This window comes from Rhincodon typus, chromosome 11 (genome assembly GCF_021869965.1).
Source record: "Rhincodon typus isolate 14 chromosome 11, sRhiTyp1.1, whole genome shotgun sequence".
Taxonomy (NCBI): Eukaryota; Metazoa; Chordata; class Chondrichthyes; order Orectolobiformes; family Rhincodontidae; genus Rhincodon; species Rhincodon typus.
Genome location: NC_063342.1, coordinates 13,561,329 through 13,577,920, shown reverse-complemented (window position 1 = coordinate 13,577,920; position 16,592 = coordinate 13,561,329). Strand labels below are relative to the sequence as shown.

The following is a 16,592-nucleotide window of genomic DNA, read 5'->3' as shown; positions in this document are numbered from 1 at the left end:
GCCTTTCTGCTCCTATAATGCTGCTTGGCCTGCTGTGTTCATCCAGTCCTGCACCTTGTTGTCTCAGATTCTCCAGCATCTGCAGTTCCTACTATCTTTGACTCAATGATATTTAGCTTCCCAGTAAGATGGGGATAGAATCAAGCAAGAGGTTCATCACGAGCAAGGAGTAGGCCGCAAGTAAGGCAAGTTTGTTCAGAAGCAGCAAGGAAGCCTTCTTAGCTTCACGTAAAAAAAGCCCTCCAATAACTTGATGCAATAGACACTTAGCCAAGAAAGTATAACATTCAACCCTCTGTCATGGATAGAAAGTATGGGCTTTTGAATGGTTGGAATTAGGATGTTTTGCATAGAAGGGTATGTGAATTGTCTTTCTATTCTATTCTAGGGGTATATACTCAAATTTAATATATTAGCAGCAAGCTTTTGTGAGTTTAAAATGGCAAAGGTTATTCATTCTCACACTTGTATCGAACTTAGCAACATCACATTCGGCCTCATATACTGAACACAGATTGGTCGCAAATGATATCCTGTGTGACAGTCCGATGGTTCCTTGAGTGAATTTGATGATTTAAAATTGAAGTGAGGGCTGTATAAAGTGAGGGAATCTCAGCAGCGTCTGTCACCTTCTTTCAGTCTTTTGCAAAAGCACTTATTGAAAGTTCATCATATGACATGCTTGTATTGGTACTGGCAATAAAACCCAGTCATGGAACTTGTATAAGACAGAATGCAACTCACATCAGTCTGCGCAGTGCTAGATTCATGGATAGAAGACTCTTAGAGACATCTGTCAGGTTAGAAAATTGCCTGAGGTGAATCCCACTCAAAATCATCAGTTTAAAGCAACATTTGCTCCCAATGATAGTGTTGATCTATTTCTTGTTTCAGACATTGATGAGTGTCAGACTGGGAACAGCACATGCTCTGCTTTAGCTACCTGTACAAATACTCCAGGGAATTTCACGTGTAGCTGTTTAGCAGGAACAATGGATACCAATCCGGCAAACCCAGGAACACAGTGCAAAGGTAAACACATGAACAGTTTAAACCGGTAGCATTGAGAAAATGAGGAATGTGAAATGTTTCCAATTTAGTCTTGGCGATATTAATATGCAAGTGAATCCTCTATGTGTTTAACTTATTGTCTTTCATTGCTACCTTAAACCATAAGACTGTTAGATGTAGGAGTATAGGTAGGCCATTTGGCCCATGAACCAATCAAGCCTGCTCTGCCATTCAATGAGATCATGGCTGACTGATAGCCTTCAATACCTTTTTCCTGCCATATCCTCATAATGCTCAAGTCCCTTACTAATTAAAAATCTATCTGTCTCATTCTTAAATATATTTAATGAGTCAGCCTCTACAGCCTTCCAAAGTCTACCCCTTGAGAAGAAAACTCCTTTACCATTTTAAAATAAATGGATTAATGACTTGATTAATCCTATAGAGGAAAGTCGAGAAGAGTGTTGTGGGGTCATGAAGTAACCTTTACTCTGCCTGATTGTTTTGATCTGTTTCTTGTTTCAGACATTGATGAGTGCCGGACTGGGAACAACACGTGCTCTGATTTAGCTGTCTGTACGAACACACCAGGGAACTTCTCATGTAGCTGTTTCCAGGGCATTTTAGATTCTAAACCATCAAGCCCAGGCACACAGTGCAATGGTAAATATTTGGGCTGTTTAAAGCAGGAGCGATGAGAATGAGTGTGGAATATAAAAAGGGCAATCTGTAAATAATTTTGGGTTATGTTACTGTGCAAAGGTTTAAGTTGTTTCTGCGGAGATGGTAGTGTAGTTGTATTGTAGTTCAATGAAGAGTGCACGAGAATTTGCCAGAAGCAGCACCTGATATAACTAAAAATATGTTGTCAGTCTGTGGAGGCTATGAATTGCCTGCCAAGTAGCATAAGCATCAAACAATTGGCAGATCTAAGCAATTCCTCAGCCAACAGATCTGATTTAAGGCCTGAAGTCCTGCCACATTCAGTTGTGAATTAATTATCTCACCTGAGGAAGACAATGCTCATAATTATCCCTATCCTCAACGATTTGAGATCCTAGCATGTGGGTGCAAAAGACAAGGTTAAAAGCATTTGCAGAAAACTTCAGCCGGAAGACCTGAGTTGAAAATGTATCCTCGTCTCCTGCTGAGATCCCCAGGATCACAGATAGCGGTCCTTATCCAATTTGATTCACTCCACATGCAAAACGATGGAAGCAGTCATTGATTACTGCTATGAAATAGCACTTATTTCACACTAACCAGCTCACTGATGCTCACTTTGGATTTTGCCAGACCCGTGCCATTCCTCACTTCATTAAAGCTTTGATCCAAACAATCACTAATATTGGCAAATGTCCATTTCATGTGATATCAGTTCTTCGGTTATTAATGATGCCAAAATGGTTTTGACATGAGATTGTCCCTCACAAATTGTAAATTTTTCTCTATTCAGATGAAAACACATCCCACAGAGGATCACACTGGCAGAGATTCTATTTGATAATCAACTAAGATGACATAGGTGGCCTCATGACTAAAATCTTGCTAGGCAAGCCTTTTTGCTAATGTGCATATCAGAAAAAAAAATCAGCCATGTAACTTCCATTGACCAGTATTGCTACATTCTGGAGTATCAGTGAGACACCAGTTGCAGCATTGATCTGTGGGAGACGAATAGGGTTCCCATCAGCTCAAAGCACTGATAATCCTCTTTGAACATGAACTGTTACATATTAAAGCAAGTGACCATATTGTTAATTCTATTTGAACAGCCGTTGCAAATAATCTTGCAACAAATGTTTGGCCCGAGCACAAATAGATAATGGTAGAGCACTGAATGAGACCATTTTTCCCTCTCCGATTATATTGGTTCTGTTCCCCTGCTCTTTCAACCTTGCCCTGAATTTTATTCCAATTTTCAAATCGGGGTATCCTGTCCCCCTACAGACAATGTTTTCCAGATCATAAGAGCTAATTTTTAAACTAAAATTGACTTTGTTGCTTTCATTTTCTCTTCTGTTTTGACTCCACCCGATTTTCTTTAGCCACAACTTGCCACCATTGAAGACCAAAATAGGAACTGCAACTGTCTTTTCAATGCAGAGGTGTTGAGATTGTTGCAACCCTTCAAAGGAACTTATATTCAATGTTGACTGACTTGTCCCTTTGTTTTGTGTTTGCAGATCCAAATGACTGTTTCACCAATGAGGATCCTTGTGCTTTGTTTCAATGCTTGACAAATAATGACTGTCCCAGTAAGTAAATTCACCTTGCCTAGTCTTCCAGTAGAGATTCTTGCTTACCTTGGAGTATGGCATTCTTGCATCAGTTCTGACAAATGCTGGACAGAAAGCTTCAACAGCACACCTCTTTCAGCAGCCATGCGAATATAAGTTGTTGTTATACTTTTTTTAAATTGCAGGGCTGAGAGTTACTTTGGCAAGGTTCCATTACTGATCACCCTTCTGCTTGATCACTCCAATCCTTGTGACAAGTGTCTTCAAACAGTCTTAGTTCTGGAAACTTTTTTGTGCTCTTAGTCATCTCGTGTAAAAACTTGGAAACATTTAAAAAAGTGAAGATTTCTGTTTGAAGGAGTTAATTTCTTATTCACGACAAATAATCAACATAGCACTCCAGCCTTGTCAACGTCTACAAATTAGTTTTTGTTTGAAGGAATTTTTTTAACATATCAACCTGTTTGTGCATGTTGTGAAGCACCTCTTACATCCAAAGGTGGAACCTGAATCTGGCCCTTCTGTCCCAAAGGTAGGGATACTATCACAGCACCACAAGAATCCATTATTTGCCTGCCTTTCCCAATGGCTTTCAGTTTTTAAGAACTGTGAAGCACATTGGAATTTGTTCTTCTAAAAGTGCCATACAATTGCAAATTGTAGAGCTAAGCGTAGTTAACAAAGTCCAAGACACCTTAATGTTTACAAAAGCAAAAAACTGCAGATGCTGGAGATCTAAAACGAAAACAGAAAGTACTGGGAAACTCAATAGGTCTGGCAGCATTTGTGAAGAGACAACCAGAGTTATCAGTCTGAGTCCAATATTTTTGCTCTTATTCAGAACTGTAATTTATCCATTTAAATTCTCATAATTTTCAGGCTGTCAAACGGAAAAAATAAAGTGTAGACAGTTGAAAATGCCCTTACTTCTGAATTAGCAGTTCGCAGAATCAAATCCCATTCCAGGAGTTAGCCACAAAGTCATAGAATCATACAGCACGGAAACAGACCCTTCGCTCCAACCAGTCCATGCCGACCATAATCCCAAACTAAACTAGTCCGACCTCCCTGCGCTTGGTCCATATCCCTCCAAACCTTTCCTATTCATGTACTTATCCAAATGTCAAGTGAATGTTGTAACTGTACCCACATCCACCACTTCCTCTGAAAGTTCATTCCACACACAAACCACTCTCTATGAAAAAAAATTGCCCCCATGCCCTTTTTAAATCTTTCTCCTCTCGACTTTAAAATATCTCCCCTCATCTCGAAATTCCCTAGCTAAGAAACAAACAACACCTGCCATTCACCTTATCTATACTCCTTGTTATTTTATACAACTCTGAAAGGTCACCTCCCAACCTCCTACACTCCAGTGGCAAAAGTCCCAGCTTATCCAGCCTCTCCTCATAACTCAAACCATCTGTTCCTGGCAACATTTGGTAAATCTCTTCTGAGCCCTCTCCAGCTTAATAATATCCTTCCTATAACAGGGAGACTGAAACTGGACACAGTACTCCAGAAGGGGCCTCTTAATCCAGTTGTGGGGGAAGGTTTCACAAGTTAAATACAGTATGCTCGATTATGTGACATTTCTTTGGTATATTCACCAGTGCCTGTTCATTTTAAACAACTGATGTTACATGTAAGATAATACAATTTGACGACAGTTTGATTTCCATTCACTAACCATGAACCTTGCCAACAATAAAAGCAATAACAGGTGGAAGTGGGTCAAGCTGCTGTTATCGACAGAAACTGAATCAAGATGATCAGCTCTTGTGAAAGGTCACTCAATCCGAAACATTAACTCCGTTTTTCTCTCCACAGTTGCTACCGGGCCTGCAGGGTATTTCCAGAAATTTTTGTTTCTGTTTGATATTTCGAGCAGTATTTTGATTTTGTAACAGGACAATGGGTTGGGGCTGGTAATAAAATGCAATTATACAAGAAAATTCCTCATCTCAATCTCTTAGCAGTTTGTTCCAACACAAATTGAGCAATAGCTGGTTGATGAATGATTGCTTGATTATTGTTTTTCTAGCCAGGAGAATGTTCAAGACAATCATTATATTAAAGTCCAAGAATTTCACCAATGATCTAAGAAATCCAGCGAGCGAAGCATTCCTCAATTTATCATCTGAAATTAGAAATGCAGTAAGTGAAACAATGTCTTGCTTTCTTCCTGCTATTACAATAAGAAACTTGTTTCACAGTTCAAATGGTGGAGTTATTCAGATAGGATTCAGCCAGAAGAGTTTGGCCAGGTTGGGGAAATTTGGAAAGCAGATTGGGGAAGGAAGAAGGAAGAAGGAAGAAGGAATGTAATAAACTTATGTTCACATTTCGTACAGCCTTATGAGATGTTGGCAAGGCTACATTTGGAGTACTGCGTGCAGTTTTGGTTGCCCTACTACAGAAAGGCTATTATTAAACTAGAAAGAGTGCTGAAAAGATTTAATAGGATGCCACCTGGACTCGAAGGTTTGAGTTATAAGGAGAGGTTGGATAGGCTGGGACTCTTTTCCCTGGAGCATGGGAGACTGAGGGATGACCTTATAGATGTATATAAAATCATGAGAGGCACAGATTAGGTCAATAGTGGACAGTGTTTCCCCATGATAGGGGAGTCTAAAACTAGAGCACATAGGTTTAAGGTGAGACGGGATAGTTACAAAAGGGTCCAGAGGGGCAATTTTTTCACGAAGTGGGTGGTGAGTGCCTGGAATGGGCTGCCAGATGTACTAGTGGAAGCGAGTACAATTTTGTCATTTAAAAAACATTTAGACGTGTACATAGATGGGATAGGTATGGAGGGATATGGACCAAACGCAGGCAAACGGGGTATAGTTTAAGTTGTGAAAACTGGACAGCATGGGCAAGATGGACCAAAGGGCCTGTTTTTCATGCTGTTGACCTCCATGACTTTATGACTCCATACAAATGGCTTGCATTCAGTATGAATGTTGGATATATGTACTCTTGGATGTCCTAACTTTTGGTTCATTTAGATGTGTTTTATCATCTAAAGGGCATCACTGATAAACTAATGAGATAGGGAGGAGAGGTGGATAATATGGAGTAAAGGGCTAACGTAAATCAGTCAGTGATATAGCTGACAACATTATAACGATATAGAGTGACACTCAGAAAGAAGAGTCTCTGAAGTAGAAACTGAGAAAAAAGCAACACTCCATGATAAACTATGATAATAGATACAGGGTGAACAAAGAGCTGGAATTCATTCATTATGCCCACATCCAGACAAGCATTACCAACTAAATCAACACTAAGGAGACTGGGACAAACCAAATCTAAGATAAAAGGCAGATTGTACCATGGTGCAGAATTTTCTTCTATGGCCAATGCCATCCTAAACCTGTTAATGCCAGCGATAATCTGAAACTTGCCCAGCCATTCCATCAGTAAGCAAAGAAAAATGGAATTTTGATCTATTTCCTCAGAGTCAATATGTGAAGGAGTTCCTTTTCACTTGCTCGTACAAGGAGGAAGTAAAAAATAGAGTTCGAGCTTACATGTCACATATGCTGATGCCTTGTAAAAATTTGACTTCATAAAATATGAAGTAATCCAACAGCTAAAATTCAATTTGTTGTCACTGTATTATTTACATGGTAATGAATATAATGGGGAGAAAGCTGGAATGGTCAATTAGATAGATGAATTCATCCTAAATATATTGTTCAAGCCATTTAAAATTGAGCTTGCAAGATACATAAATGCGTCTAGTAGTTTTTGTTTATTCACATAAATTCATTCAACAATGTTTTAGGATCAGAAGCGAGTCCTTGTCAAATTTTTGGTCGTCTCCAAGGTTAGGCTCTACCTGATGAGCTGCAAACTGACTGAAGCTGAGAATGTGTTAGCAATCAGGGAGCATAGAGAAAGCTTTTGGGCTTAGATATTGTTTGTGCAAAATCATTCCAATCTTTATTTTGTGTCATTGAAAACTAGCTGTGCTTGAAAATATTGGATGCTGTGTCGCTCTACTTCTAAGTTAGAAGGCCTGGAGAAAGTGAATTGTTTGATAAATTTGTTAGAATAAAGAGGCTTTCTTCAAGACTGCCTCTGAAAACAGGCCCTTGAACAGATTAAAGAAAGGTTGAACATCTATTGAATGATCCTTCTCAAATACCTGGGCCACCCTAAGTTGAGCAGACCTCAGGCAACTAAAAGGATAGGCAAAATCTACTTTCAGAGTGGAGACTGGATGAATAGGAATGTTTCTCCTATCTCTGCTGTACCACTGATGTTCAGTCCCTGCTTCAGTGCAATCTCCCTTGCCCCCACCCTTCAATCCCCACCCCTTCAGCTACCTTCCCTCCACCTCGAGGTATTAACTTGAGGATAGCCACTGGTGAAAAGAACAGCTTCCTAAAGTGGTTGAGGTGGGATAGCTGCCTTGCGCTTCTCACTTCACACAGAGGGCAGAAGCAGTTTAAATTCTTCCCTGCAAACTTTTCAAAACAGAGATCACTGAGTGCTTTGTTCTTGCCATATCACCCAAAGTGAAACCTTAACGCATCAAGGTGACTCAAACATTGTAGCTTCTTCTGAATAATTGTCTTCATTGGAAAGAGTTGGATAAACCCAAAAGGTCTGGCAGCATTTCTGAGGAGAAAAACCAGACTTCATATCTATTTAGCAATTAAAAGTAATTGGATTAATAATGAGGTCTGGCCTGTGTGAAACAGCAGAGAATAAACTGATGGGATTCTGTCCTGTTCTGTATTGTTTATGGACATAGAAAAGATGTTGGAGATAAACTGGAATCATGATATTGGCTCAAGCTCCTGTCACTGTCCCAAAATACTCCACAATGTCAGTGAGGGCATTAGATGGGTAGAATTATGCATGTATGGAATGAGCTGCCAGAGGAAATGGTGGAGCTTGGTACAATTACAGCATTTAAAAGGCATCTGGATGAGTACATGAAAAGGAAGGATTTAGAGGGACACGGGCCAAATGCCAGCAAATGGAACTAGATTAATTTAAGATATCTGGTCTATGAGTTGGACTGAAGGGTCTGTTTCTGTGCTGTACAGATCTATGACTCTAATTAGATGATACCCACTCTCATAACTATGTCAGTTGATGTTTGCTTACACAGGGAAAATAACACTTGTTTTTCTCCTTTGTAGGTTGTACAACCTGTACAAACCGCATTGCAGGATAACACGTTTAATATCACCATCTTTGGTTTTCAAAATGGTAGTGTAGTGGCGAATATCCTGTCTTCCTTGAATAATGCTTCAAACATCACAGATGCTACTCTGCAAATGGCCATTGTAGCTGCAATCAGAACAGTTGATTCTCAAGCTACTGTCAATGTAACAGGTAGGGATAATGATCATCATGTCCGCCATTATCATCTATTTTTATTATTGTGCTCTTTTAATTGCTAACCTAAATTGTATGTAAACTGTTGTGGAAGGCTGTTCAACTGCCTGTAATATAGTTAAATGGTAGAGGGAATGTTGGCATCTCAGAGATCTTTTGAACCCCTTAGGAACCACCCTGGAACAATTTCAGGGCTGACGTTTAAAATAGGTTTGGAACCACTCACGTTTAAAAAAAAACAACTGGGCATTACTTAATCTGGTTCATTACGACAGGAAGGATGGCAGATGGGCAAGCTTAACTAGGGACAGGCTGTACATTAGTTTTGCCTTGATGGCAAATCCTCCCGCAGTTTAGTCGGAGGTGTGAAGAGGCAGATATGTCAAACCATCCTGATTGCAATGGGATTTCAATTAGGCTCATTAGTGAATTGATTACCACCCATTATCCCCATCACATGGGACAACATGCAGGCTCAGGGAGTCGCCCATGGCCTCCCTGTCAGGTTTATCAATGACCTACTGGGGGTCCCATATCATCAGGTCTGCTACCCCAGTGAGAGATCTAACATTGGAAAGGGGATAGTGTAGGCTGTTAATGTCCACTCCTCTCCATTTGTCTCCAATCCATCCTGCGCACCCTTGTATCAGAACGCCTTGAAAGGGCCACAGTGGTCGCACATGGAAATTAAATTTTCTTGCCTTTGTATTCCCCTGTTCTCACCACCTCTGGGATCAGCTGCTCTCTGGCCCATTGATCCATGCTGTGCGGAATTTGGCAGGTTTTCAGCGTTCCAAAGCGAGCCACATTGGTGTTTGACCATGGAGCTTACCAACAAAGGCTCAATGACACGAGAATCTGAAGATACTTTCGGCACAAAACATCAGCCTTCCTGCTCCTCTGATGCTGCTTGTCCTGCTGTGTTCATCCAGCTCTACACCTTGTTATCACAGTGAAGAGGGATACCATTTAGATCATCTTGTCCATGAATTTCAGCCTATTTTTTCACCCCATTAGAAAAATTCCATTTCAGAAATATACGCCTACATAAAGAATGACCAAAGTTTCCTTTATTTATTGTTTTGTTGTCATTTGAGTTGAGGCTTTAGTCGAGTTAAACTTTGGATGGACTGTAATAGTGTTGCACATCAGAGGCATACAGTATGATGGAATTGATTTCTTTATCGGAAAAGCAATATGTGTTCTTCTGTGGAGTGCTGGAATTTTGGGCAAATGGGAATCGACGGGGCATATCCTCTGCACTTTATAATATCAAATTAAAATATGATCATCAAAGTCATGAAGCAAAAAACCAGTTTTCTCTGTAAGGTTTTATGTGCGATCATGAATAGGGTGATCTACAGTGTACTACTGCATGGTTGTCTGTTTTTAACCATTTACAAGTAGTCCTGTGTTTACCATTTCCACAGATATTTTGCATATTATGCTCTCTCTTTCACCTTACAATGAATTTCTTAGTCTAATTTGAGTAGGTTACAGGAGAAATTGTCCAGATGGATTGGCTATGGCTTTTTGTTGACTGGGAAATGCTATGCCCTGTGGGTAAGCAGCTCTTAAATGGCTCCTAGTGTCCATAAGAAGAAAAGAGTACATTACAACAGTGAACTTTATTGATCATAGCACACTGCAAGCACCTACAAGCCCAATAGATGTAGGATTAGAAGCAGGCCATTCAGCCCAGTGATCTCACTTTGCCTTTCAGTGAGACCATTGCTGGTCTGATAATCCTCTAATCCATTTTCCTGCTTTACTCCCATAATCCTCAATTCCCTGACTGTTTAAAAATCTGTCCAACTCAGCCTTGAACATACTTAATGACTCAGACTTGACAGCCTTCTGTGGTAAAAAATTCACTATCCTCTGAGAAAAGAAATTCATCTTCATCTTTGTCCTTGCAAATCTTGCTTAGGTGTTGATTCTCTCCAGTAGTATAGCGTTATAACATGACCTCTCTGTAACAGTCTGCACTCTATGCGTTACCTAATAAGTAAAAACATTCTACAATCCATTAGTTTTTCGCTTTACAAAAATTATCTCACATGCTGTTGTCTATTAACCTATAGGGAACATGTCCTGATTATAAGTTATCTTATTTTTGAGCCAATGTGGTCATTCTATCTTGTTATTTTGGTTTGTCTTTATCACATTGACAGCCCAGTTGAATTGCTGCAGGTCTTATACTCAATGTCACAACTTATCCAATTTCAGGTACTCCACAAGTAACGACTCTGGCTCCCACTACATCTCAGACTGTGTCCACTTTGCAGGCTCCAGCAGACAATTCTGGGTTCCGAGTGGCTGTGATAGTGCTGGGAGTTATCCTCGGTGTGGCTCTGCTACTAATCCTAGCAGGAATACTGGCAATGGTTTGCATGAAGAGAAAATCTGGTCAGTACCTCATAAGTGGTTCAGACATGCTCCAGAGGTACAACTATGCAAACATGTAGTGCATCACATCAAACCTCTAATGGCCCCTTTTCTCAGAGGCTTACATCGTTTTTGAAACAAACCTTCCGCAATATCAAAAATGCAGGGAACAGAAATATTACTGGCAAGAAATATAGTATAATCATCCATGGAAAGAAATGACAGGTCCTTGTCTCTCATTCATTTTGATATATTTATTTCTAAACGGATTGATCTGTGATTGGGAGAACATATCAGATTTTATTCATGCTATTAATTCATGAAATGGGGTGTGGAATCACAACTGACTTCACAGATTAGGAAATTAGACACCGACAAATCATAATGTTCTATCTGCTAAAATTTAAAGTAGCCAGGAGCTCTGTGCAACCTTTCCAAGAATCATATTTTATTACTTAGTTCCTCTTTGTGCATCAGACATTCAGGCACATTCAAAAAGTTTTCAGAATTACAATGCTTAATGTTAACTGAAGGGAACCACAGATAGCTCAATATAATAAGAAATGTTTTAGCATTTGACTCATAATATATCCTTGAATTATATTTCCAACAGTTCCGAAATGTTTGAAGGGAGATTTTAAACCTGATGTGAATGAAGGAACAGGTTATGGAAATTGTTCTGGGTGGGTGTTCTCTTGCATTAGGCTTGTCATCTGTCATTCCTTTATTGTTGGAGTACTGATCATTTTCCAGAAATTGCCAACTCCAGGGGATGGTGTGGTGCAGAAGGGTTAAGCGGGGTTATAGCTGTGCTAATTCCAGCATGTGTACCAAATTTACATAGCTGTGTGCACCATTGTACCTCACACGTTGCTGAAAGTTAGCATTGTACCAAGATTCCAGGATAAGGTACACAAAATGGACTGAAGCATCTCCAGTCTGCAAAATGCTTAAATTCTCATGTGGTCAAGGTTTGCCAAATGCTTTACAGTGATTTTTTGTTGCTTGTGCCAGAAGTGATTCGTGCAAGGAGAATGATCGACTTCAGGGTCTGTCCATTTTTATAAACACACAAGTGCCAGTTGAATACAAGGCCACGTTCAGTGTTTTGATTTGCATTTGTTGCACTGTTTCTGAAAAGAAAATTCTGTCTATTTTAAAAAAAAAAGTCAAAATGTACTGCACTTTAAAACGTATTGAATGTTTCCTCAGGTCACTATAGGCAGAAGTGTAAATGGCAGGGTTGTGGAGAATTAAAATTGACAGCTTAGGAAGTTTTTAACATATGAGCGCACAGAGCTGCTTCCCTCCTGAAAAGAAAGGTTTGTGTTCTGGAGCCTAACTGTCAGACTCTGCCTTCACTGTTTTACAAGCGATTTCCTGTTCTTTGGAAATTACCTCACTGGTTCATCTTGAACTGCAACCTGCCAACACCCTCCACAGCAACACGGGAGCATCTTATGTACTTTGAGTTTGAGCCTCTGATGAAGAATAAGAGAAGCAGCATCAGCAATCCAGTCTGGGTCCCTTTTCCATTCGGGGGTGCATGTTCTCATCACCCCTGTGTGCTGTGAATGTTCCAGAAACCAGGAAGTGGGACTCGTGTGCACCTCATTGCAAAGATAGGTCTGCTCACCAAAGGGCTCTTGACCCACTCACAGCTTCCCTACTGTCAGGTAAAAGCAACATTGTGAACTTCTAAGTCAGGTTATGTCAAATCCCAGTGTCTATCAATAACCTTATTACAGTGAGTGAGCATAGGGAATCTCAATTATTCTCATCTGTCTCACAGTACAGAAAATGCTGCTTAAATTGGGGAGATATCATACACAGATTGCCTTATTAAATAATATCTCTTGCAATAATCTTTCTGCTATAACAAAATAACAATGGATTATGATCTACATTACATAATCTAGTAGATAAGGTTATAATAAATCATGATTTTAAAATGTTGTCGGTGCCCACAACGTTTAACATATAGACTGAGGGAGGAGAATGAAGCAATGCTCTCTATTAATGTATTATGCACTGTAATTATTTATTCAATTGTTGAAATAAGCTGAATATGCATTGCTTTTCCATGTCTTTGAAATTATTATAATACATTCTTCTATAAATAAAAATACATTACTTATCAAACAGTATGGAGTTTGTATATCTGATTCCATTCAAATGCATCATTTGAACGTCTTATCTTTTTTTATTCACTCATGGAATGAAGGCATCATTGGCTAGGCCAGCGTTTATTGCCCATTCCTAATTGCCCAGAAGCCAGACCACATTAGGGCAACAGATCTCATTCTCTAGAGATCATCAGTGAACCAGATGGGTTTTGTTGACAATTGGCAAAGTCTTCATGGTTATCATTAGATTCTCAATTCCAGATTCCTTGTTGAACTTAAATCCCAGCATCTGCCGTGGCACGATTTGAACTTAGATCCATAGCATATCCGCTGAATTTCTGGATTAATAGCTGAGATCATCGTAGAATCCCTACAGTGTGGAAACAGGCCCTTCAGCCCAACAAGTCCACACCGACCCTCAGAGCATCCCACCCAGACCCATCTGCCTATAACCCACCTAATTTATGCATCCCTGAACACTATGGGCAACTTAGCATGGCCAATCCACCTAGCCTGCACATCTTTGGACTGTGGGAGGAAACCGGAGCACCCAGAGGAAACCCATGCAGACATGGGGAGAATGTGTAAACTCCATACAGACAGTCGCCCGAGGGTGGAATAGAACTCGGGTCCCTGGCGCTGTGAGGCAGCAGTGCTAACCACTGAGCCACCGTGCCGCCCATTATCCATGGATATTCTAGCGTCACCCTTGAGTAAGAAGACAAAAATATAAGAAATAGGAACAGACAAAGGCAGTATGTCACCTTGAGAGTGTTCTACTATTCAATTGAAATACAGCTGATCTGATCTTAGTTACAATGACTATTTGCTGCTTGTTCCTCTAATTTGTTTCTTTCTAGTTAAAAAAAATCCCTATATTAATTGCAGACACATTGAATGACTCCGCCTACACACAGGGTTCAGAAGAGATTTACGACGATGTTGCCAGGTACGGAAGGTTGAGATATAAAGAAAGGCTGCAACAATTTTCACTCGAGCGTAGGAAGTTGAAAGGTGACCCTACAGATGTTTATAAAATCATGAGATGTATAAATAGGGTTAATGGTAGTTGTCTTTTCCCGAGGATGGGGCATTTCAAGACTAGGGGGCATATATTTAAGGTGAGAGGAGAGAGATTTAAAAGAGACATGAGGGGCAAATATTTTATACAGGGGCTGGTTCATGTGTGGAATGGACCCTTGAAAAAGTGGTGGATGCGGGCACAGTTACAATGTTAAAAAGACACTTAGATAAGTACATGAATAGGAAAGGTTTGGAGGGATATAGGCCAGGCGCAGGCAGGTTGGACTATGTTAGTTTGGGATTATGCTTGGCATGGACTGGTTGGACTGAAGACTCTGTTTCTGAGCTGTATGACTCTGTGACTATGACTATAAGAAGCTCCTTCAAATGAAATGGATGATTCCTTATCGAAGGGTTTTGCCTCTGATGCTCTATCTGGAAGTTAATTCCATTCATCTGGGTTCCCTCAAAATAGTCCTCAAATAACCTTTAATCAGTTTGAACAAGAGAAAGAATACTAGAACTAAGAAGTGGGTTTTTTTTATTCATTCACAGGATGAGGGCATCACTGACTGGGCAGTATTTATTGCCCATCCCTAATTGCCCTGAGGACACTTACAAGTCAACCACATGGCTGTGGGTCTGGAACCACATGTAGACCAGACCAGGTAAGGATAAGAGCCAGATGGGTTTTTTTTTTTCACCTGACAATTGACAATGGATTCATGGTCATCATTAGGCTCTTAATTCCAGATATTTATTGAATACAAATTTCACCATCTGCTGTGGCGCAATTTGAACCCAGGTCCCCAGAACCCAGATTAATTGTCCAGCGATAATACCACGAGGCCATTGCCTCCCCTTATCTGTTACTTGTAATGGAAAATTGGTCAAAATTGGAGCTTATTTCTTCAAAAAATGGTAGACGGAGGTATGGCTTGTTAGAAGTCTTGAAAGTTATGAAAGGATTTGAACCTTCAGGTGTAGACGAGTTGTTTCTACCAGCAAACCAGAATAGAACTAATGGACACAAATGTAAGCTGATCAATGGGAAATGTAACATAAATTGTTTTATTCACTTGTGCATGCAAGGGAAAGCTGGGTAAGCACATTGGCAGTCAAGTTATTATCTTTATTATGACAGAACGTTTTTCAATGCAAGATTTTGAATCATTGTTTCACCAAACTCTTTGACAGTAACAAACCTTCTCACTCTGGAAAAAAGCTACATAAAGCTGCCAATGTGCATGAACCCCATAAAATCAATTACAAACAAATATACATAATCACAGAATCCCCACAGTGCAAAAAGAGGCCATTTGGCCCATCAAGACTGAACTGGACCCCTGAAGAGCTTCCTGTCCAGACCCAGTACCCCACCCCTGCATTTACCATGTCTAATCCACCTAGCCCACATGCCACTGGATTCTACAGCGCAATTTAGCATGGTCAATCCAGCTAACCTGCATAGGTTTGGACTGTGGGGGGAAACCAGAGCACACAGTAGAAACCCACACAGACACAGAGAGAACATGCAAACTGCACAAGGTCACCTAAGACTAGAGTTGAACCCAGATCCCTGGTTCTATGAGGCAGCAATGCTACCCACTCTGCTACCACGGCACACAGATGCATGTGTGTAAATACAAATTTTCTCAAAAGTGTGGCCTTGTGTCTGGTTTATAGTTACAAAATCTGGCAATCTAACTGGGAACTGTTTCCTCCAGAGTTGGAAAAGCAGGCTTACATCTCATAGACTGAATTTTGTTCAGGAATGAGCAGTGTATTACATTGAAAAAAACTGAAAGAACTGCAGATTCTGGAAATCAGGAACAAAATCAGTTCTAAGGAAGGGTCACCGAACCCGAAATGTTAACTCTGATTTTTTCTTCACAGATGCTGCCAGACCTGCTGAGCTTTTCAAACAACTTCTGTTTTTGTTCCTATTTCATTGAAATCTGCCTGCTATAATTTCAGCATTGATCTTCAAAGAAAGCAACTTCCTAATTAACCAGTTGTAGAGCTGGATGAACACAGCAGGCCAAGCAGCATCAGAGGAGCAGGAAGGCTGACGTTTTGGGCCTAGACCCTTAACTAACCTTGTTCCGTGGCAAAGTCCTTATACAGGATTCAGGTTTCATAGTAACATTGGGTGTGATTTTGTTGCAAGGCCACAGGTCCAGCTCAGGGTGCCAGTCAAGGATGCCATTTCCACTCAGGCATCCAACAGCCAGCAGGATCTGAACATAGTGCAGTAAGCCATTTCATTAATTAAGATGCTGATGGCAGCTCCACATTGGATTATCAGCCCAACATTCACTGCTCCCTGGATTAAAGCAGTGACTACCTGTCCCGGTGTAAGTCCCCTTGAGTTCACTGACTAAATTCAATGTTCGTCTAGTTCCCTGACTGGGCTCCAGGCCCCTCTAGTTCCCTGACTGGA

The 16,592-nt window shown here is 40.4% G+C and overlaps 1 protein-coding gene across 1 annotated transcript in view; it reads left to right on the top strand.

Moving 5' to 3' along the window:
* Positions 1–13,074, top strand: part of LOC109916637 (protein jagged-2-like) — a 23,243-nt gene extending 10,169 nt beyond the window's left edge. Inside the window, exons 7-12 of the mRNA XM_048603192.1 lie at positions 895–1,032; positions 1,537–1,674; positions 3,198–3,269; positions 5,296–5,408; positions 8,414–8,609; positions 10,842–13,074. Of these exons, the coding sequence (XP_048459149.1) occupies positions 895–1,032; positions 1,537–1,674; positions 3,198–3,269; positions 5,296–5,408; positions 8,414–8,609; positions 10,842–11,080 (896 nt within the window). The 3' untranslated portion in view covers positions 11,081–13,074. The remainder of the gene's footprint in view (positions 1–894; positions 1,033–1,536; positions 1,675–3,197; positions 3,270–5,295; positions 5,409–8,413; positions 8,610–10,841) is intronic.
* Positions 13,075–16,592: the final 3,518 nt, after the last annotated feature.